Raw genomic sequence first — 23,901 nt, forward strand, 5'->3', positions numbered from 1 at the left:
GTAGCATCATGTTGCCATATTTTAGCATCTCTGCTCTAGATTGTATTCCAGCAGTACAAATTTTTATATAAATCAAGCCAGATTTTTCAAGTATATTACCATGTACATATAACCTATTTGTATGTTAAGCTTTGCCTTGAATCTTGGATCTTTCATGATGTTATTTTATGACTGACTAGAATAGTTCTTATGAAAGAATGAGAGGCTGACCAATCAGGACCCTGTTTATATTTACCTTTCTGTGGTTGAAAATAATCACTGGTTTAATTAAATATTATATGTGTCCTGGAAGTATTGTCAGGACTGTAGATAAGTGTAAAATATATACATTATGAGCCCACTTGAGTAATGTAGACTTTCAACTTCATACTTTAGGCAAAAAAGAAGTCAAAAACTATCTTCCAGAGGTGAAGATTATGTTTTACAATAGAAATACAAATGAACAATAAAAATGGTTATTTTCTATGTTATTAGCTGTTGTAGGGAGTTAGCTATGGAAAATGTAATAAAGAGGGCTTATTATTATTATTATTATTATTAAGTCTCGCTCTGTCACCCAGGTTGGAGTGCAGTGGCACGATCTTGGCTCACTGCAATCTCTGCCTAGCAGGTTCAAGCGATTCTCCTGCCTCAACCTCCCAAGTAGCTGGGATTAGAGGCGCCCACCACCATGCCTAGCGAATTTTTTGTATTTTTTGGTAGAGACGGGGTTTCACCATGTTAGCCAGGCTGGTCGCGAATTCCTGCCCTCAGGTGATCCACCCACCTTGGCTTCCCAGAGTGCTGGGATTATAGGCATGGGCCACCGTGCCTGGCTTTATTATTCTTCTTTAATCAATATGAATGTATCTCTGATGGTGAAGAAACATTTTCTGAGCACCTGTTGTCTACAGGGTGGAGTGGACGGCAGGGAGAAAAGAAGCACACTCTCTGTTCAGAAGACTTTACGCTATTTGAGCATCCAAGATCCTTTTTGGCCAGAAGGGATCTCACCATGTACTTTTAGCATAAAAGTTTTGCAAATTTTAATGGTATGGCTTTATTTGTAAGCCCGAGCAGAAAGTTTAATCACACAGAGTATTCTGAAGGCGAATTACGGTTGCAGGCACAATTTCCATTGCTAATCAGATAGATGTTTTGGGATGTCAGATGGAAATATATACTAACATACTTAAGTGAAAAATGACTTAGTTTTTATAAAATCTTACAACCAGGATCAAAGAAACAGGCCTGTAACATCATTTATAGACCCAGGAGGGATATCTACCTTTCCCAAGGGAAGCGTGTCATGGTATTAAGAAACACCCCCAAATTTCCTCCTGTTCACTCTAGAAGCTTGACTATACCAAAATGACCCCCAAAGAATCACTAAGTAATGTATCATGCTGAACTGGTCACTGTTCAGTTGGCTTTCCTGTCTTTTTTTTTTTTTTTTTTTTTTCCACTTAATAGGGAAAGGTCTCAAATGTAGTAGAGGAATTGGCAAGCTGCTTTTTGTAAAGTCCTGGTAGTAAATATTTAGATTTTCTGGTCTATATTGTCTTTTGCCAACTACTCAGCTCTGTGGTTGTAGCACAAAAACAGCTGAAGATAATGCATAAAGGAAAGAGAATGGCTGTTCCATAAATGGAACTTGCTTTATGGACCCTAAAATTTGAATTTCATGTAATTTTCGCATGCCATGAAATATTATTCTCCTTTTGATTGTCCCCCTGCTAAAAATTGTAGGCCGGGCGCGGTGGCTCACACCCGTAATCCCAGCACTTTGGTAGGCCGAGGGGGATGGATCATGAGGTCAGGAGTTTGAGACAAGCCTGGCCAATATGGTGAAACCCCGTCTCCACTAAAAATACAAAGATTAGCTGAGCATGGTGGTGCTCGCCTGTAGTCCCAGCTATTTGGGAGGCTGAGGCAGAAGAATCGCTTGAACCCGGGAGGTGGAGGTTGCAGTGAGCCAAGATTGTGCCACTGCACTCCAACCTGGGCAACAGAGAGAGACTCCATCTCAAAAAGAAAAAAAAAAAAAATACATATATATATAAACTACTCAGCTTGCTGTAGTTTGATAGTCTGTCTTACAGATAAATGAGGTGGTTCTCCTTTCATTGCTTCTTGAGGCTCCAATTTTGTTTGATAGGTGTACTTGGAAGTTAATATGTATATTCCAAACTAGAAAGGTATTAAAAGATTTTAGGAAATCCTAAAGTGGTTTTTCAGGTGGCATTTCAGTATTAATAAAAACAACACCAGCCTTGAACAGATATCTTTTTTGTCTGAGAAAGTGAGGCATGCCCATCCAGAAATAAAATGCAGTTAATGACAACCTCATTGTCAGATGAGGCTGGAATAGTTGACTTGATTCACGTCACACATTCTTATTGAAGATCTGCTATGTGAAAGCATTAAGGATAGAAGAGAGAAAGATGTAACTCCTGCCTTCCCATGGTCTACAATTTAATGGTGAATTTCTAACCTTAACATTCTGAGTTTGAAGAAAGCTCTGGAAATTTATTCTCAGCATTGTGCAAGTTAATAGGACAATTTTAAACAGTTTCCGTGGATCATATGAGAAGAAGAATAGTTTCGTGTCATTGTTTTAGACACTTGACAAGCCAGGAGGATTGACATCATTCAGTTCAGGGACATATGCTAAATGTATTTGTTTTTATGGCATACACGAAAATACACAACCCTCTTTTTTTATACCATGAGTATCCCTTGCTTATTGTTTGACTAGCTCACATTGCTCTAAAGGGAATTTTTAATTCATATTTCATAAAATAATCTGTGTCACCAGAGCAGAAAACACATGTTAATATTGTGTTATTTTTAAAAGCACACAAGATTTTAGGGACATATTTACACTTTTTTGCATGTGTGACCACAGATAGATAATAAGGAACTAGTAGCTTCGTAGTTCCCTGTGTGTTCGTTCCAATGTGTTATATGCATGCTTTTGAGTTGATATCTCACAGTTGCAATAACTTGTGCATGAAAATTAACAGACTGCAAAATTAAATCTTTGCAAAATATAGACATTTGGTCTAATTATGTCTTTGTAACATTATATGTACATGGGTCTCCAGTGATTGATACGCATCTATATAAATCTTTCAGTTGTATTCTTCAACTGAGTTTTTTTAGCTCTTATTTTCATGCAAATCTCCAAGAAAGAGCATGAATGACTAAACAAAGAAAAATGAAAATCTAATTTCCTGGCAATCATTTGAAAAGAATAAATCAGCTTGGAAAATACCTATAATAGCCTGTGATTTTCTTTCCAAAAATGTAGTACCAATTTTATGCTGGTAAGGAATCAATTTTGTATTTTTCTTTATAGTAGAGAGAAAATTAGTGGGAAGAGAATGTACTTTCTGTAAGGTGGCACTACAATATTTTTACCTTAATTACTTCTATTAGGTTCCCACTATGTGTTTTCTTCTGCTTGCTTCTCATTTGTGCATGGTTTTTCTTTTCTAAAAAATTTCTTCACAATTACCTTCATGATCATAGGTTTTATGGAAGATAGACTTTGCAGAGTTGCTGTGAATCAAATTGTTACAGATACAAGTAGGCTTTATACTATGAAGAAATGTGATTTTAGTTAATTTGCATATATTGGAATAAATATAGAGAGTTATGTGTCTAGATGCCAGAATCTAATGGAAAGACAAATCGGACCTGTCTTTAGACTTCTTGCCTTCATATTATCAAGGGGCATTAACGGTTAAGACAGATTTGCAGAAGCCTCTTGAGACCTGTTTAGCAATGTTTTGACTTCTGTACTTCAGATCAGTACTATTTCTTTTTCATCTTTTAATAGTTTTCCCTTATTCTTGGCTTCCGACATAAAAATGAGGCCGACATCGCTTTGTTACAGTTTGGCTTAGGTTAGCTCTTACTTTCCTCTGGAAATTTATTTTTGAGCTTCTACAGGATGAATTTTATTTAAATGATAAAACAGATCTGTGACACCCTGATGGGCCCTTAGTGTTTCCTTCTCTTTCATGATTACTTGATAATTGCGGCTCATTCGTAACACAAGTCAGAGATTATTAGAACAAAGCAGGATCTTAAGTCCATGGTTCCAGCCCCTCACAGCGTAGCCAGAGAAACTGAGGCTCTGTGATTTTGTAGCCAGTTTATAATAAAGCTCAGACTAGAATCAGATTTAGAACACAGAGCTGTTTGTAATGTTGTGTTGTGCTTCATTGGCAGTTAAGTAAGTAGTTAATTATAAAACTTAAACATCTATTTCCATTTTTCTGTCTCTTTTTTGTATGATTGTTTTAGAGATGGAGTCTAGCTATTTTTCCCAAGCTGGACTGGAACTCCTGGGCTCAACCGATCCCCTGCCTCAGCCTCCCAAGTAGCTGTGGACCACAGGCATACCCCACCACGCCCGGCATGGTTTTCTGACTCTGTTTTCAGTTACTTGGGATTTATTCTTGTAGATTCAGTTTAAAGTCCTGTATCTTTAAACTTGTTTGGCAATGGTTATCAAGAATATTGATGTTTTGTCTCAGACTCATGTATCCAAGAAAGAACCAGACAATATTTTCAGGATTATTAACGTAGAAGAGAGAAAGGTACACAAACCTCCAAACAGACAGAAAATGTCAACACCATATTTCTAGGTTTGACAGAGAAATCCTCCACGTTTCCAGAATATCTGTTTGGAATTACCAGCTTCATAGGTTAAAAACAGATGAATATTGATAATTTCATATGATTCACCCTTATCGTTATTATGGAACTACACAAGCTTTTACAGTTTACTTCTTTTTTTTTTTTTTTTTGAGACAAAGTCTTGCTCTGTCACCCAGGCTGGAGTGCAGTGGCGTGATCTAAGCTCACTGCAAGCTCCGCCTCCTGTGTTCCAGCAATTCTCCTGCCTCAGTCTCCTGCTTCGCTGGGATTACAGGCACCTGCCACTATGCCTGGCTAATTTTTGTATTTTTTTTTTTTTTAGTAGAGATGGATTTCACCATGTTGGCCAGGCTGGTCTCAAACTCCTGACCTTGTGATCCGCCCGCCTTGGCCTCCTACAGTGCTGGGATTACAGGTGTGAGCCACCGCACTCAGCCTACAGTTTACTTTTGAATTTCGTAGTTAGGAAGTTTTCAGGGCAGCGATTTATTATCTCTGAATTGGTAATGAAGAAAAAACTCAATTACATTAGTTTTGTAGCTGCTCTCACCTCATTGCGGATTCAGGCTCAGTCCCAGGTCTTACAGGTCTTTAGTTGGCTGTACATTGCTTCCCTATCCATTTTTATTAGGGCATATTCTGTTAAGATGATATGAATTCTTGCTGGTGACATGGTTTACTGAATCCTAGCGTTAAGCAAATAAAAATGGCTTTGTTCTTTTGAAAGTCATAGCCAAATGTGATTCAAAAAGCCAATCTGGGAAACAATTTCCAAACAGTTCATGAGTTTGCCCAACTTTTAGCAAAATAAAAGGGTTTATTTCTGGCATCCTTGTGGCATAAATAATTTCTTAATTATACAAAAAAATTGCTTTCTTGGGCTTGATATATACATTTATAGGCCAAGTTTGTTACTCAAAGGATTAAGGTATTTATCTATCTCAATCTGGGAATATCCAAAATACTCATTAAACAGTTCTTTGTAAATGCGTGATGACACAGGCCCCACTCTAATAATATCATATTTCTCCATACCTCACACTTAGGCTAGACAAGAACTGTAATGAGGGATAATAATTGACCAGATGACATTTTACAAAAGATTAAAGTTTATTCTTCTTTTACATTCCTTTTTTTAACTAATTGAGTCCGGTAAATCACATGCTAAGCACTGTGTTAAATACCTTGATCTACCTTATCTCAGTGGTCCTCGACTGAATCGCCTTGTGTAACTTGTTAAAAATATGTTTTCCTGGATGCCAGCTTGTGTTGGAAGGGAGCCAGGAAAATGCATTTTTATAAGTTTCACAAGTGATTCTGATGTTTATTTCTGTTTCTACAGCCTTATCCCATTTCTTCCTCATAAAAATCTTGAGAAGTCTCAGTAATCTTAAAAGAAGATCAATTGGAAGAACAAAAATAGCTTTTCAGGCACTCTATTCTGTCTATACTATGATCATGAAGGTATAAGGAGTGTGTTTCTGCATTCAATTGATTTGAATAGATGAAATCCTAAGCCTTCATTGTTTTCTTTTCTCTGGTTCCTCTCTGCAGTCTCCTTTCAGCCTGCTTCAGGAATGAGCTTGTGGAACCCCGGAGAGAAACTCCAAAACAATCTGACGTCTTCTTTAGACATTCCAACCCCCCAAACCGATCAGTGTACCCATAGAGCCCTATCTCTATATTTTAAGTGTGTGTGTTGTATTTCCATGTGTATATGTGAGTGTGTGTGTATGTGTGTGTGTATGTGTGTGTATCTAGCCCTCATAAACAGGACTTGAAGACACTTTGGCTCAGAGACCCAACTGCTCAAAGGCACAAAGCCACTAGTGAGAGAATCTTTTGAAGGGACTCAAAACTTTACAAGAAAGGATGTTTTCCGCAGATTTTGTATCCTTAGACCTGCCATTGGTGGGTGAGGAACCACTGTGTTTGTCTGTGAGCTTTCTGTTGTTTCCTGGGAGGGAGGGGTGGAGTGGGGAAAGGGGCATTAAGATGTTTATTGGAACCCTTTTCTGTTTTCTTCTGTTGTTTTTCTAAAATTCATAGGGAAGCTTTTGAGCAGGTCTCAAACTTAAGATGTCTTTTTAAGAAAAGGAGAAAAAGTTGTTACTGTCTGTGAATAAGTAAGTTGTAGGTGACTGAGAGACTCAGTCAGACCCTTTTAATGCTGGTCATGTAATAATATTGCAAGTAGTAAGAAACGAAGGTGTCGAGTGTACTGCTGGGCAGTGAGGTGATCTTTACCAAAAGTAATCAACTTTGTGGGTGCAGAGTTCTTCTTTGTGAGAACTTTCATTATTTGTATCCTCCCCTCATGTGTAGGTAGAACATTTCTTAATGCTGTGTACCTGCCTCTGCCACTGTATGTTGGCATCGGATATGCTAAAGTTTCTCTCGTACATGAAACCCTGGAAGACCTACTACCAAAACTGTTGTTTGGCCCCCCATAGCAGGTGAACTCATTTTGTGCTTTTAATAGAAAGAGAAATCCACCCCAGTAATATTGCCCTTACGTAGTTGTTTACCATTATTCAAAGCTTAAAATAGAATTTAAAGTCCTCTCACAAAATCTGTGATTAATTTGCTTAATTAGAGCTTCTGTCCCTCAAGCCTATCTACCATAAAGCCAGCCGTATCACTGATACTGTTCAATGCATTTAGCCAGGAGACTTATGTTTTGAGTAAATGAGATCCAAGCAGACATGTGTTAAAATCAGTACTCCTGGACTGGAAATTAAAGATTGAAAGGGTAGACCACTTTTTTTTTATTCAGAGTTTAGAGAATCTCTGTTTCTTTCCATTTTAAAAACATATTTTAAGGTAATAGCATAAAGACTTTAAAATTTTTCCTCCCCTCCAACTTCCCACACCCAGTCACCAGCTCTGTATTTTCTGTCACCAAGACAATGATTTCTTGTTATTGAGGCTGTTGCTTTTGTGGATGTGTGATTTTAATTTTCAATAAACTTTTGCAACTTGGTTTATCTTGCAGTTTTTTTGTTTCTGTCTCTCTCACTTTTTTCCTGTTAAATACTAGAATATTCTCATGTAAGTGCTTGAAGTAGCACGTGTAGGTCTAAAGAAGAAGAAGAAGAATAGAATCGTTACTTTGTTCCTGTGTACATTTCTTCTGTCAGTATTCGGTGTTTTTATTTAAGATACTCTATATCAAGGTCACCAATCGTAACAATGAACTCAAATGCCTAAACTAACTGAAAAAATACTTCAGCCCTATGAGTTTTAAAGTTTGTCATAGGAAGCCAGGCACCATAGAATCATTTATTGACACTCCTGACAAACTTCCAGTTGTATGTTAGTTTGCTAAATTTTCTAAAATGAATTTCAATCAAATCCAAATGTTTTAAATAACATGGTTTCTGTGACATAGACATTAGCAAATATTTGGCCAGAAACCAACAGCGGAACCTATGTCCAATGTTTTTTATTTTATTTTTTTAGTTATAATATGTTTTGAGCCTTGAATAATTGCTTTTAAAAGCTTCATAAGAAGTTCTAACCAAAAAAAAACTAGTATTTTAGATACATATTTCAGAAAAAAATACCTTTATATTTGAGATAAAAGTACATTGGTAAAACCAGATGCTCCTGTTATATTTGCAAAGTGTTTTTCAATTGGTCTAATAACTTTGATTCATGAAGCCCTTAAAGGATTGGTGAGTACGTTGCGTTTTTTGATATTTGCTTTTTCTTTCAGAAGGGTTTTTCTTTTCTTTCGGCCTATTTTTAAGTAAGTTTTTGATGTGTTTATAATGACTTGTATATAAATGCACATATTTGAAATGATGGAAAATATTAGAAAATTACAGTTTTCCCATCTAGAGAATAAATGCTGCACTGTCTTTAGAAGCCAGATAACTCAGCTAGAGAGAAAAGTCACAGGCAGGCATTACTGGCTAAAATTGAGAGAAGACACGATTCTTTTTCTGATAGTCCATGTTGCCCCCAATGCTTGTTTTTTTTCTGATCTTTCTCATAACAAGGATGCTCTGCTCTGCCTTCAGTATCCCTTTCCGCTCCCAAATTCTTTACTCCAGAAATGGTTTGTTGAAATGATGTAGCCTAAGCTATCACCAAATCCTACTAGAGAGTTGCTTTGTAATTAGCGATGGAAGATTTTGGCCAAAAGAAGGAATCTAGTGGAATTCTGGGCATCTTGGTGGTAGATAACATAACTTGTGTCTTTGCAGGAATTTTGATATTCTACCACATAGATAGTCACTAGGGTTGGAACCAGAAAACCTGACTTCAAGTCCTGTACATCCTAAAACCACTTCTCGCTTTTCAATTTTGAATTTTATCCTTCAGAAACTGTACAGAAGCTTATATTGTTAAAGTTAAGAACTGGGACTTGGCTTCAATGGGATTTTTCTTCAAAACTAGAAATACGTGAAATATTATTTTCTACATCTCTGTTACACCGAATTCTTAGAAAAATCTAGTGAGGCTCTAGAGAAAACAACCTGAGGTATACACCTTATGATTTTTTTCTGCAGAAAGCTGGATTCTTTCTTTTTTGGGTTTTTTGGGTTTTGAATAGGGGAGGAGAGTGTAGGCAAGAAAACGAGAATGGTACAGGTCCTGTTATTCTTTTGAACACATTTTCCTTCTCTTTAGTTTCTCCAGAAATTTTTGCAATATTTCACCTAAGAACTGTTACATTTGTACTTTTTTTTTAAAAAAAAAAAAAAGGTTGTTCTTCAAGGCTTTCAAATTGGCTGTGAGTTTATTCAGCCTTGCTTCCTTTTTCACAGTATGTAGAAGTTATCAGAATGTTTCTTTTAGTTCAGTCATTGTGAAATTAATAATAGACAGAGTACCTTGCTCCCCTTCCTTGTGGCTTTAAAACTCACTTTTACATTAAAGGGAAGGCGTTCCGAATTTCTGACCTTTCCTGACTGTTAGCCCCATTCACCTGTTCACCCTCATTTCTGGATATGTTCAATTAAGAATCCAACTCACCTCTGGCCACCTCCTCCTGTTAATTCTTACATGATTAACTTCTATCCCATGGGCCACACATCAGAGCGTGAAGTATTCGGGGCTGGAGGGAAACAGTCAAAGACGCTGATTTTTCCTGAGCACCTACAAATCACTGGACCCTGTCCAGGGCTGTTACATGATCTCATTCTTAAGAGAAATCTTCTAGAGTAGGTATAATATCTGGGCTACAGGTTAAGAAAATGAGACTCAAGAGACTTATACAACATCCTGCGTCACTTAGTTTGTGTTAGATCCAGAAGGCGACCCAGATGTTTTGATTGACTTAAAATCTATGTTCCTTCTTTCTTCATCTGTGGTTTCTGGCCTACCCTCCTCAAATTAGTGGCTTATGATGAAAAATGGTAAATGAACTGATAAGATAGTCAAAAATAGTAACCACAAGCTAAAGAAAGCAGGAGGTTATAACAGGAATTGTAAGAAGGAATTTACTCTGAGTGTCCAGAAAAAAATGCAAAAGCTTTTAAATGTTTTTTTTTTTTTTTTTTTTGAGACAGAGTCTCGCTCTGTCGCCCAGGCTGGAGTTCAGTGGCGCAATCTCGGCTCACTACAAGCTCCGCCTCCCGGGTTCCCGCCATTCTCCTGCCTCAGCCTCCCGAGTAGCTGGGACTACAGGCGCCCACCACCTCGCCCGGCTAATTTTTTGTATTTTTAGTAGAGACGGGGTTTCACCATGTTAGCCAGGATGGTCTCGATCTCCTGATCTCGTGATCCGCCCGTCTCGGCCTCCCAAAGTGCTGGGATTACAGGCTTGAGCCACCGCGCCCGGCCTTAAATGTATTTTTATTTTTCCAATTGCGGATATTAATGATTCAAGCCCTGCTATTAGCTCTTGCTGTACATTTGACTGGTTTGAGGAGGGACAGATGGAGAGATCTCCTTAGGTTACAGAGGACCAACTGCATCAGGAATATGGGCTACCTGGAATCTTAGGTACTTTTCAGTGAGCAAAGAGAATTGAGGAAACATCAGCTGGCAGAGAATCTCCTTACTGCCTTGCCCCATGCTTTCCTATACTCTGATGTGGACTAATGGATGATCCTAAGTATAGCCATGTGTGCTGACTCTTTGGAAGGGTCCCCCACAGGGACGGAGTGGATTCAGCAGTGCTTGGTAGTAGCTGGAGTTACCTCCTTTGCCCCTGTTCCATCTTGGTCTCCTACATTTCTCTTACTACTTCATCTATTTCTTGTCCCTATAACCTAGAAAAAACAATAGGTGCCAGGAGACCTGGTTCTGTCCTCAATGCGTCCATTTAGCAACATGTGACCTTGGGCGTATGTTTTTTCTTAGAACCTTCTATTTACCCATACGTATATTTGGAATAGTAATTTCTGTCCATCTCTGCCCTGCTATACCATGACCTGCTCCACAAGGATGGTGTGACAATCATTCAGAAAATGTTTTATAGTTGGGAGGATTTATTGTATCAGCACCAGTATATATACACAATGTGGATCTATAATTGTGAGTATTTGATAAGGGCTAAAGAGAAAAGTCAATACCCTCCTACCTTAAAGGCAGTGATTGTAAAATACACCTGAATTGTTGATTGTACATTAATTGACATGATAACTTATACACATTAAAATAGAGCATATTGTTTGCATTCATCTCTAGCTGTGGCTCTTCATTGACATGGAATGGAGCCTTCCTTATTTCATGGAATTATGGAGAATGCAGAGTGGCAGCTTCGAAGACCAGCTTTGAGGGTCATTTTAAAAATGATGTTTTCAAATATGCCATATATACTTGAAACCTGGGTCCATTTACAGAACCTCTAAAATTTGAATTATACATACATTTGCAGCTAAAACTCAAAGAAAAAATTGATCTCCCCTCTAATGTAAATAAGGCTGTGACAGGGAAAAGGTAAACAGGAACGACATAATTCAGTTTGTTTGAGAATTTTTAAAGGGGAGTTTTCCCATAACAGACTAGAAACTTGCTTAAAGTCCAGTCTTCATCCTGTGGTCACAATAATTCAGTGTAGCTGCTGCATAGTCTGTACATTTCTTCCTCATCGTCTCTTTTTCAGTTCTCATCATAGCCGTATAAGGTGGGCTGGATTATTATATCCATTGCCTCCACTACTCTGTGAGTGTCTCAAAGATGGGGACCATGTCTTCAGTTTTATTAACTCGAACATCCGACTCATGCAGCAAGTGTAAATGTATGTAGTTGGTATAGTTTTCTTGTGAGAAAACAAAGGCCAGGATGCTCGCATGGGCATCTAAAGTATCCTGATATATGATGGAGGAAGGCTTCAGCTCTGACTTTGTGACTCTCGTTGTAGTACACATCACTAGTTTTTATATTAAGATAAAACACCAGGAACGACAGTTGAGTTGAGAATATTATCTGTAAGATATAATGTGACAAACCAGTTCTAGTAACTTTCCAAATTGAAGGTCATGCAGAATGGAAAACTATTGGGTTTTTATCTTGCTTTGTTTTTTTTTTTTTTTTTTTCATTTCTTCCAGGAGACTTATGGAAAGTCAATAGAATAGTTATTTGGGCTTCAGCGTTCTCCTGTGTAGAAATGCTTTTGGCATTCCAGTAGGTTCTCTCATACATCATGAACATCTCTGTTGAAAATGCATGTTTCCAAGTAGGGGCCTCTGCATGACAGCAGGATGAGCTGCCAAATGCCCAGTTTGATTGGCTTCGTAGTCATTTTCTGCTTATCCCAAATAGAATATGCAGAAAGCTACAAATGGAATGCCTTAGCTGCAGTTTGAGCGTGGGATATCCATGTTTTTCGTCAGCCTTTAAGTCTTTGCTCAATTCTTTTCCCTAACTGCTTTTCAAACTTATTTGAGTTGAAGGGGAAAAGAGGAAAAGGAACTTGCACTCTGCACATTCAGGAAAAATATGATTTGATGATAGCCTTGCAATCAGTTTCTGCCTATTCAGGAAACATTCTCAGATGGAAACAAAATTAACTTCTTACCATTAATCCTAGAGCAATGTTTTCAAATGTTTGGTTGGGGGCCATGTTTTAAACAGAGACCTGTTGACAATCAACAGTCCCCACTCTTCAGTGTCCCGTGCTCACCGTCATTTCCACGTTTGTCTTCCTAGGACCTCAATACAGTCCCAGTCTTCATATGGTAACAGCTCCCCACCTCTGAACAAAATGAACAGCATGAACAAGCTGCCGTCTGTGAGCCAGCTTATCAACCCTCAGCAGCGCAACGCCCTCACCCCTACCACCATTCCTGATGGCATGGGGGCCAACAGTAAGAGCATCTCCTTTCAGCTGTGGCTGAAGGATGACCAGCCTAGCATAGGACAAGTCTCTGGGATGGAGAAAAGCATGTTCTTAAGCTAAATGAGAGGCACAGTGGGACAGATCAAATCAAAGTGGAGTGGCTTGGGTTTCTGACTGTGAACCTTTCACTTTTTAGGTTTGTCGTTCATTGCAAAATATACTACTGGTAGAGATAGAGAAGGATGTTTCTTCAGTAGGGATAAGGATTTCTGTGAAAAGAACAGTCTGCTTCCTACTATCCTGGATGGAGACTCACCTCCTGCAGCCTTTGAAATAGTCAAAAGAAAATGGATGCAACACGCATAAAGTAGCATGTTTCAGTGAACTTAAAATCGAGAGAAATAGGCCGAGTACAGTGTCTCACGCCTGTAATCCCAGCACTTTGGGAGGCCAAGGCGGGTGGATCACTTGAGGTCAGGAGTTCGAGACCAGCCTGGCCAACATGGTGAAACCCTGTCTCTCTTAAAAATACAAAAATTAGCTGAGCCTGGTGGTGCATGCCTGTAATCCCAGCTACTCAGGAGGCTGAGGCACGAAAATCACTTGAACCCGGGAGGCAGAGGTTGCAGTGAGCTGAGATCACACTGCTGCACTCCAGCCTGGGTGACAGAGTAAGACTCGGTCTCAAAAAAATAATAATAATAAAAAATCTAGAAAAGTAGATTATAGTCTGGACTCTATGAAAAACACACCTCTAATAACAAAGAAGTTACTTCTCTAATACTTCATTTTCTATCCATAAAATTATCACTTTATATACTTAACGTTTTATGTCTGTTTCTCTATAATCCTGGCCTTTTAAACTCACCTATTCTATCCCAGACACAGTCAGTAAGGAATTGACCTACAAAGCAGCCTGCCTTTTATTTCTTCTCACACACATTCCTCATATCAGCGAAGTACAAATGAAAAAGACACTGTAAGAATTGGGCCTCCAAGTGGATGTTGACTGGCATATAGCTTTACTATAAATACAGTTATCTTCTCCACTAGGACTAAATCTAGCAAAGTGGATACACAAACTTGAAGGGAAAAAAAGTGGTGTTAAAAATGCAAAAGATTGTATAACACCCTTGGGGATACAGAAGACTGAACATTGCATGGCTGTCATATAGTCCCTACTACCTAAAAAACAGTACCCTCAAGCTTGGCTTTTGAAATCCTAATTATTTTGATCAAACCTCTAAACATGCATTTCAGTGTTGTCTCTTCTAAAGAAATCAGGGGAGGCTGGGATTATGACTTTCTGTGGTCTAGTGGCACACAGTCATTGTTTTGGCTTTTTATTTTTTTTTAGACAGAGTTTCGCTCTTGTTGCTCAGGCTGGAGTGCCATGGTGCCATCTCGGCTCACTATAATCTCTGCCTCCCGGGTTCAAGCCATTCTCCTGCCTCAGCCTCCCGAGTCGCTGGGATTACAGGCGTGCACCACCACACCTGGTTAATTTTTTGTATTTTTAGTAGAGACGAGGTTTCACTATGTTGGCCAGGCTGGTCGCGATCTCCTGACCTCGGGTGATCCACCCACCTCGGCCTCCCAAAGTGCTGGGATTACAGGCGTGAGCCGCCGCACCTGGACACACATTCATATTTCAATGAGACAGAGGTGTGTGTGTTTGGAACGGTTGCCTGTTATGGCAAACACAGACTTTAGAGTGAGATCACTCACTAATGACAAATGCATCATAAGGCTTAAAACCTGACCCCTTGACAGGTTGTCTTTGACATAAAAAGAATAGAAACCACTTATTTTCAACTTTATTTTATTTCCTGTGACATCTTAGAGTCCTCAAGTTCCTTCTTGGGATGACAAAATTGTGATAATAGTGATGATGGTTCACATTTGTATAACTTACAGTTTGCCTACCTTTTTCTTATTTGTACTTCACGATTATTTCAGAAGGGAAACGGACTGAGATGTGATCGATTGTGCTCTTTAGTTAGTGGCAAAGACCTTTTCTAGGCATACTGCTACTCACTAAAGTAGAAACAAATTACATTAATCCTTTGGTAAATTATTTTGTTCTTTTTGACATGAAGGCAAAATTCATTTCAAATATGGATGTTAAGCTTTTTTTCTCTATCAGTGAATGTTTACACTTCATGGTTTAGTAAAATATCAGCAAGTATTGATGGTGTTCCTGTATACAACCCTGAAAATGGACCATAAGTAATAGAATATTTAATGGTATCCTCATTTATTAGGCACATGAGTCCTTCTAAATATTGAAGTCAGTCTTCCTATTCCCAAATAAATATTCCAAGGGTCACTCTTTCATTCACAGATTTGTGCATTTATCCGTTTAACCTAAATTTACTGAGCACCTACTCTGTACCAGGCACTGTGCTAGGGACTGTAGGGATCTAGACACCTATAAGATCTAATCTCTCTGCTTGCACAGGTTAGTGAGGGAGACAGAAATATAACCCTTGAAGGCAGACACAAGGAAAAGTATGTTAACATTAAGAGCAATTAGCAACTACTGAATTAGAAGTAGAGAAAGGGGAGGAAAGAGATTGTTCCAGGACAAGGTACAAAAGTCAAGAGGTGCCTAACTAGTTTGGAGTCTGACCGTTCTGTTTGACTAGATGTAGGCCGCTTGAAGGGGTGTAGTGAGAGAGAAGATTAAAAAGGAAGGCTGGTAGTTTAGGCCCTTGATAAAATTTAGCCAGACAAGATGGACCACGGGGACGCTGGTGCATGATGATGGCAGTAACCCTTTCTGTTCCTCCTGCTTCTGTTCAGTTCCCATGATGGGCACCCACATGCCAATGGCTGGAGACATGAATGGACTCAGCCCCACCCAGGCACTCCCTCCCCCACTCTCCATGCCATCCACCTCCCACTGCACCCCCCCACCTCCATATCCCACAGATTGCAGCATCGTCAGGTGAGTCCACAGTATGTGCCTCTGGGGGCCTGTCCTAAGCATCCCGGGATGGTGGAGGGCGGATACTGTTATAGTCCGTTAAACAGTTGGAAGGAAAGACAGCAATCCTATGGTTGGAGTTCAGTCACTATTATCTCTGATCTGTGGAGTGGTCAGCAATGTTTTATCAAGGAAAACTATAATCAGCATGGAAACAAGGGAAAATGTGTGTTTATAGGCATATTGTTTTCATGTCTGTTTCCCTCGCCTTCACTTACTCCCTTCCTCCTCTCTCACATTTTTACATTGTCAGTTGCGGCCCTCAAGTTGGTGCTCAGGGCTGGGTTTCCAAAAGGGCAATAAACTTGCTATCTTGCTCCTTTTCCTCTCTCTAATCCTCATAGCTCTCAGCCACCATGGGACCATTATTTTGGAGTTGGATGTCCATAAAAAGTTTTAATGTTATTCAAAATGACAGGGACTTTCAAAAACGGATGGCCTTTACTACTTTGCCTATGAGAAATGGGCACACTCCAGCAAAGGGGGAGTTCAGATAGGCAGAATAAAGAAATGCATGAAGTCTGAAAGATTTGCTTCCCACAGAGGCAAGAGTAGGTTCCCAGATTTCTTGCCCGGTGCATGTCTTCTTCTTCTGCTTCATGTGCAGAATGATTGTTTCATTTGGCTACTGGAACAATTTGTGTTGATTTTCCTGCATGTCAGTCACAGGGATGGCAAAGTGCATGGCCTGTTCCACCCAGGATCTGTTCCGTGATGATGGTGGCATCATCATCAGTCTAAGACCAGCACCAAAAGGAAGGGGATCTGTATCCTGAGGAGGAGATAAATCAAAAGGCATGAGTGACTTCATGGAGTAGAGGCCTACAATTTTTTCTTAACCACATGAACCATTCTCACAAAGCCCAGATACAAAACAAATAAAGTAGAGATGTTATTTTTGAAGTGAAGAGCCAAGCAGCAAGAAAGTTAGGAACCTGAACACTGGACTTCCCTTTCACCCTTTGCAATGGTTTCTAGGACACTTACACGGAACCCTAGAATTCCACAGATCACCATATGATAATCACTGATCTGCAGGAATCCTTATAGTCGATTTTAATTTCTATAGACCTAAACTTCATGTCACCAATAATCTCCAAACCTCAGACTTAAGGCCCGCATATATATTATCCACTCCTAATCTCTTATGTAGGGCATCCAAGGGCAAAATGTTGGGTTTTCCCTTATCTCGCCAATGCAGTTGGGGTGAACTTTCTTTTTCTGTTTCCTCCTTCCTCTTCCCTCCTCCCTCTGCAGTTTCTTAGCAAGGTTGGGCTGTTCATCATGTCTGGACTATTTCACGACCCAGGGGCTGACCACCATCTATCAGATTGAGCATTACTCCATGGATGTAAGTAACTGTTAGACTTTTCTCAAATTTTATTTCTTCATTTCTTTCCTCTGATGACAACTGCCTTGTAGTTCAATCCCTGATAGTTTAAAAATTTGTTTTTGTCATGCCCCCAATTATCCATTTTGATGGAACCCATAACTATGTTAGAAAGATTCCCAGGCCTCAACCTGTACACATTGGAAGCTTAGCAATCAATCTTCTTCAGCTTGTCTGATCAGTCAACAATTGTCTATTGCACCGATACTATTAGCAAGATGGGAAAGAGGAGCTATTCCCACAATCAGAAAATTTATAATTTCTAAAGAATTAACAGAAATTCTCGAGTGTTCTCATTAATCTGTATAAGTTCCCAGAAAGGACAGCAGGACGCCGGTGGTGCTATTCTCTTAAAAACATGGAGAGATGGCACAATAGTCATTTGCCATGACTATGTCAGACAAAACTAGGAGTAGAACACAAAGGTGTAACTTACAGTCTTTAACTTTATTAACTGACCTTTTCTGCCTTTCTTTAAATTAGTACCTTAAGGGAGACTCAGCTGTTCCTCTCAATTAAAACTATATGTTCCTTTACTAATTTTCAATTTTATAATAGTGCCCAGCCATTTCTAATCATTGGGCATGATCAATGGCCATGGGGTCAAATCCCAATCACCCTTTTTAGTAGCAGTGAGAACTTGGGGTTATCACTTTGCTTCTCTGGGCCTCAGTTAATAAAATATTGGGTTCAAATTACTCCTTTCTGGCTTTGCTATCCTTTGATTTGTCTTTGAAACAAGCTGGGTGAGAGGGGACTTTTTCTTGCTTCCTACTCCACTTTTTGAACTACTGCTCACACGGGATCTAGTGTTGCTCTGGTTTATGGCAATCTGATTTGTCTCTTAGGCCGCGCTCTTCATGTTGCTCTCTTTGGGGTTCACTAGCCTCTCTTCTAGCTTCCAGAGGGTACTTTGGACTGGTGGAAGAAGACAGTCTCTGCCTCTGCTGCTACTTCTATGTTGGGGCCTCTTTTTTCCCCCTCCTTGAGCACCGATGCTAGAGATGCCCCTGCAGCGTGAGAATGCCCTCCACCATGAGGTGACATGCACATTGTGTACTGCCCCTATGCCCACCCCTCTTCACCCCATAAATCACTCCTGGCTGCTGCTCCCTAATAGAATCAGTTATAAGTGAAAACTGCAGGGAAAGCTTGAAGAGTAGGTTCCACTATGATTCTGAGAACTTTACAACTACTTCCCTCCACTGAAGAGAACAGAGTTGCCCTGTATTTGAGAGAGCCTCCTTCCTACACTTTGGAACAGGGAATCCTCCTCTTCCCTATATTTTTAAAGTTGTACTTTCCACTTGCTCACTTATTTCCACTGGGGAATACGTCAGGATGCTCCCTTGATCATTAGGATCTGCAGATGCCCTCTATAAGTTCATTTCTGCTGATGTCGACTAAGTCCTATGCCAGTCTGTGGGCCACAGCTTTCTCACCTGTCAGTCATTAGTTAAAATCTATCCAGGGCATCATGAAAATTAACAGAGTCTAATTTACAAAGAGCTTTGCATTTACTGAGAGCCTCAAAAGTAGGAACAATCCAAGAAACATAAAAAGCTATGCTTATTTAGGCCAGGCGTGGCGGCTCACACCTGTAATCCCAGCACTTTGGGAGGCCAAGGCAGGCAGATCACGAGGTCAGGAGATCAAGACCATCCTGGCTAACACGGTGAAATCCTGTCTCTACTAAAAATACAAAAAAATTAGCTGGATGTGGTAGTGCATGTCTGTAGTCCCACCTACTCAGGAGGCTGAGGCAGGGAAATGACTTGAACCCGGGAGGTGGAGCTTGCAGTGAGCCGAGATCGTACCACTACACTCCAGCCTGGGTGAAAGTGCGAGACTACATCTTAAAAATAAAAAATAAAAAAAACTATGCTTATTTATTTGTGATTGACTTTCTTTATAAGGTATTCTTCTGCTACAGTAAGAGATTAGGAATACCTCTAATGGCCTGAAAATTCACACCATAGGAAAATATGACACCAAACTACAAATTTCCAAATTGAGAAATGTTGGGAAGCTGTGCAATTTTCTCTTCCTCACCTCAGCTTCTTCCTGCGTATTTCTAGAAAGAGACACCCTTTTCTCAGCTTTTCTCTTAGAGCCAGTCTAAATTATTGGGCAGCATCACTTCCTGGAAAAGGAATGTGACCTAAATTTGGGGAATTTCATTAGTGTCCCCATAACAAGCAAAAATGAGGTACCAATACAATGTAATAATAACACAAATGGTTAATATTTATATAGTAGAGTATGTTCTAATTTATAAAATACTTTCATAACTGTATTTACCTATGAGTCTATAGCATCTTTTGCCCTTTAAAACAATTGTATCTCGTTTTACCGATGAAGAAACTGAGGCTGCTAGAGAATAAGTGACTTGCTAAAGTCCTATAGCCAGTCAGTGACAATCAAAACCTCTACCACGGTTTTCTCACTCCAAGCACAACGTGCTATTTACCTACCATTCTACCCCGTGAAAATATGAGCTATCACTGAAACAATCTAAAAAAGAGCTAATGCAGATAAATGTAAGCGAAATCACCACAGTTAGTTAAGGTTGACCCTATTTGTAATGACCTCTGCACCCATTCACAGAACATAGACACAATTGCTCTGCGTTTTGATACCTTGCTTTATTCAAACACCGAAAGACCTTTTAGATAAAGGGGCCGTTTCAGCTTCTGAGGATGCCCTAAGTCTCTTAATTTTTTTCCACTTAGTTATGTGACTTTATACTTGTCAACCTCTCTGGCCTTCAGTTATTCTATCTATAAAACAGGTCTAATAATGTTTACTACTAATCTGAGAATTAAATGATATCATGAATATAAAATAATTCAGTGCCTGGCACCTAGAAAGTACTCAATCTTTTCTTCTTATCTCCTCAACCAAGTGGTGGTGACATTCCATTAATACCTTTCTTCTAGTGACCAGCCAGGTAAATTCAAGCATCAGTGGGTACCTCACATTTCTATTTGGGATTTTTGCCCTCTCATCTAGCTATTATCCCCATTTTACCAATGAAGAAACTGAGGCCAGTAGAGACTAAGTGAAGTGTTATACACAGGCAGGAATGGCACCTCAAGGCTGTGCCTTTGTGCTTAGTTACATAGAGTTGAAGACTCAGAGAACTAATTTTATTTTCTAATTTGTGGATCAATAGATTCAGATCAATTAAACCAGAGCATCAGGAAATGACAGCATGTTATGGACTAAATGTCAGTTTTTCTCCTTGTTTTCATTCTCCATGACACCTTCCCCTATTGCACAGGATTTGGCAAGTCTAAAAATCCCTGAGCAATTTCGACACGCAATCTGGAAGGGCATCCTGGACCACCGGCAGCTCCATGAATTCTCCTCACCTTCTCATCTCCTGCGGACCCCAAGCAGTGCCTCTACAGTCAGTGTTGGCTCCAGTGAGACCCGGGGTGAACGCGTTATTGATGCCGTGCGATTCACCCTCCGCCAGACCATCTCTTTCCCACCCCGAGATGAGTGGAATGACTTCAACTTTGACATGGATGCTCGCCGCAATAAGCAACAGCGCATCAAAGAGGAGGGGGAGTGAAGCCTCACCACGTGAGCTCTTCCTAACCCTCTCCTAACTGCCCGCCCCCTACGAGGCACTCCGGCTTAATCTCCAAAGCCTTCTCCTTAGCTCCTCCCCTTCCTCTTCTGTCTGATTTCTTAGGGGAAGGAGAAGTAAGAGGCTACCTCTTACCTAACATCTGACCTAGCATCTAATTCTGATTCTGGCTTTAAGCCTTCAAAACTATAGCTTGCAGAACTGTAGCTGCCATGGCTAGGTAGAAGTGAGCAAAAAAGAGTTGGTTGTCTCCTTAAGCTGCAGAGATTTCTCATTGACTTTTATAAAGCATGTTCACCCTTATAGTCTAAGACTATATATATAAATATATAAATATACAATATAGATTTCTGGGTGGGGGGCATTGAGTGTTGTTTAAAATGTAATTTAAATGAAAGAAAATTGAGATGCACTTATTGACCATTTTTTAATTTACTTGTTTTGGATCATTTGTCTATACCCTTCTCTTAAGGGGTATCATGTATGGCGATAGGTATCTGGAGCTTAATGCTACATGTGAGTGACAATGATGTACAGATCCTTTCAGTTCTTTGGATCCTAAATACATGCCACATCAAACCTTTGAGTAGCTCCATTTCCATGGCTTATTATGTGGGTAAGACTGTAGATATGTATTCTTTTCTCCGTGTTGGTATATTTTATATTACTGACATTTCCTCTAGTGATGATGGTTCATGTTGGGGTGATCTAATCCAGTTATAAGTAAAAGTTTATGTTCAAACATCCTCTTTAGTTTTTGGGAATGAGGAAAATTCTTAAAAGGCCCATGGCAGCCAGTTCAAAAACACCTGATGTCATGTATTTGAGCATATCAATAACCCCCTTAAATTTAATACCAGATACCTTATCTTACAATATTGATTGGGAAAACATTTGCTGCCATTACAGAGGTATTAAAACTAAATTTCACTACTAGATTGATTAACTCAAATACACATTTGCTACTCTTGTAAGAATTCAGATTGATTTGATTGGGACAAGTGCCATCTAACTAGTTCTAACAGTGAAGTTTTACTGTCTATTAATATTCAGGGTAAATAGGAATCATTCAGAAATGTTGAGTCTGTACTAAACAATAAGATATCTCAATGAACCATAAATTCAACTTTGTAAAAATCTTTTGAAGCATACATAATATTGCTTGGTAAGTGTTTCTTTTAAAGACCCTCCTATTCTATAAAACTCTGCATGTAGAGGCTTGTTTACCTTTCTATCTTTAAGGTTTACAATAGGAATGGTGATTTGAAAAATACAAAATGATGAGATTGGTTTTCCTGTGGCATAAATTGCATCACTGTATCATTTCCTTTTTTAACCAGTAAGAGTTTCAGTTTGTTGGAAAGTAACTGTGAGAACCCAGTTTCCCGTCCGTCTCCCTTAGGGACCTACCCATAGACATGAAAAGGTCCCCACAGAGCAAGGAATAAGGCTTTCATGGCTGCTGTTGCTTAAACCACTTAAACAAAGAGTTGCCTTGAAACTTTGGGAAAACGTGTAAATGACAATATTCCTCATAGATCTTTCAGAAATAGAAGACATTTTTTGCATGCATGCAAATGAGCTCTGAAATTTTCCCATGCATTCTGGTCAAGGGCTGTCATTGCACATAGGCTTCCATTTTAATGTTAAAGTGCAAAAGGGCTAATGTGGCTCTAAAATGTAATGTATGGGCTGCCTCTGAAAAGTGTATATATATTTTGTGTGAAATTGCATACTTTGTATTTTGATTATTTTTTTCTTCTTCTTCTTCTTGGGATAGTGGGATTTCCAGAACCACACTTGAAACTTTTTTTATTGTTTTTGTATTTTCATGAAAATACCATTTACTAAGAATACCACATCAAATAAGAAATAATGCTACAATTTTAAGAGGGGAGGGAAGGGAAAGTTTTTTTTTATTATTTTTTTAAAATTTTGTATGTTAAAGAGATTGAGTCCTTGATTTCAAAGTTTTGTTGTACTTAAATGGTAATAAGCACTGTTAACTTCTGGAATGAGCAGGTAGCTTTGCAAACCCATTAAGGGGAGAATGAAAGCTGTTCCTTGGTCCTAGAAGGACATACTGCTTCCTTACTTTACTGAAGGTTTGAATAAACCTAGGACTTCCGAGCTATTTCAGTACTATTCAGGTGACACTAGGGCCTTGCAAATTCCTGTACTATGTCTCTTGGATTTGGCACTAGCCAAAGCTAGGCATTTACTGGCTTACCTCCTCATGGCAACCTACTCTCCTTGAGTGTATGAGTAGCCAGAGAAAGGGGTAAAAGAATATTAAGCACAGAAACCACTAGAAGTGGGCTTAATGGAGTTCTCGTGGCCTCAGCTCAATGCAGTCAGCTGAAGAATTGAAAAGTTTTTTTGTTTGGAGATGTTTATAAACAGAAATGGAAAGCAGAGTTTTCATTAAATCCTTTTACCTTTTTTTTTTCTTGGTATTTCCCTAAAATACAGTATGTGGGATATTGAATGTTAAAGGGATATTTTTTCTATTATTTTTATAATTGTACAAAATGAAGCAAATGTTAAAAGTTTTATATGCTTTATTAATGTTTTCAAAAGGTATTATACATGTGATACATTTTTTAAGCTTCAGTTGCTTGTCTTTTGGTATTTTCTGTTATGGGCTTTTGGGGAGCCAGAAGCCAGTCTGCAGTCTCTTTTTGTTTTGCCAGGACATGCAATAAAATCAGAAAATAAATAAAAACTCATTAAGAAACTGTGTGCGTGTCTGTCTGTGTCTGTTTGCCTCTTTGTCCATTCTTCCATCCTTTGGCCTTACGTATATTATCGAGGAAGAAGAGATACCGAGAGAAACATTGCAGAGGTTCAAATGTTGATGTTTCTCATCTGAGAACAAATAATCATTCTTTTCTCATTTTAGCCAACCTACAAAATAGGAAAGACCAGAATGGCATTTTCATTTGGTGAATGAGACATTCAAAGTTTTAATACTTTATTTGATTGAGGTCAGAAAGAGTTTGCTTTAGAACAGGGGCTGGACTTCAAATATTCCTAA

The 23,901-nt window shown here is 39.1% G+C and overlaps 1 protein-coding gene across 7 annotated transcripts in view; it reads left to right on the forward strand.

The window, feature by feature from the left end:
• TP63 (tumor protein p63) overlaps nucleotides 1–23,604 on the forward strand; it is a 267,496-nt gene extending 243,892 nt beyond the window's left edge. For 2 of the 7 annotated variants that reach the window (XM_011961604.1, XM_011961605.1), the window contains 4 exons: nucleotides 12,758–12,915; nucleotides 15,693–15,837; nucleotides 17,134–17,227; nucleotides 20,550–23,604. In XM_011961604.1, coding sequence (XP_011816994.1) covers nucleotides 12,758–12,915; nucleotides 15,693–15,837; nucleotides 17,134–17,227; nucleotides 20,550–20,846 — 694 coding nt within the window. In that variant the 3' untranslated portion in view covers nucleotides 20,847–23,604. Of the gene's footprint in view, nucleotides 1–6,204; nucleotides 7,638–12,757; nucleotides 12,916–15,692; nucleotides 15,838–17,133; nucleotides 17,228–20,549 lie in introns of those variants that run through there. The other 5 variants (XM_011961606.1, XM_011961610.1, XM_011961608.1 and 2 more) reach the window with 4 other exon arrangements.
• Nucleotides 23,605–23,901: the final 297 nt, after the last annotated feature.

The sequence above is a fragment of the Colobus angolensis genome, unplaced genomic scaffold (assembly GCF_000951035.1).
Source record: "Colobus angolensis palliatus isolate OR3802 unplaced genomic scaffold, Cang.pa_1.0 Scaffold56, whole genome shotgun sequence".
NCBI lineage: Eukaryota > Metazoa > Chordata > Mammalia > Primates > Cercopithecidae > Colobus > Colobus angolensis.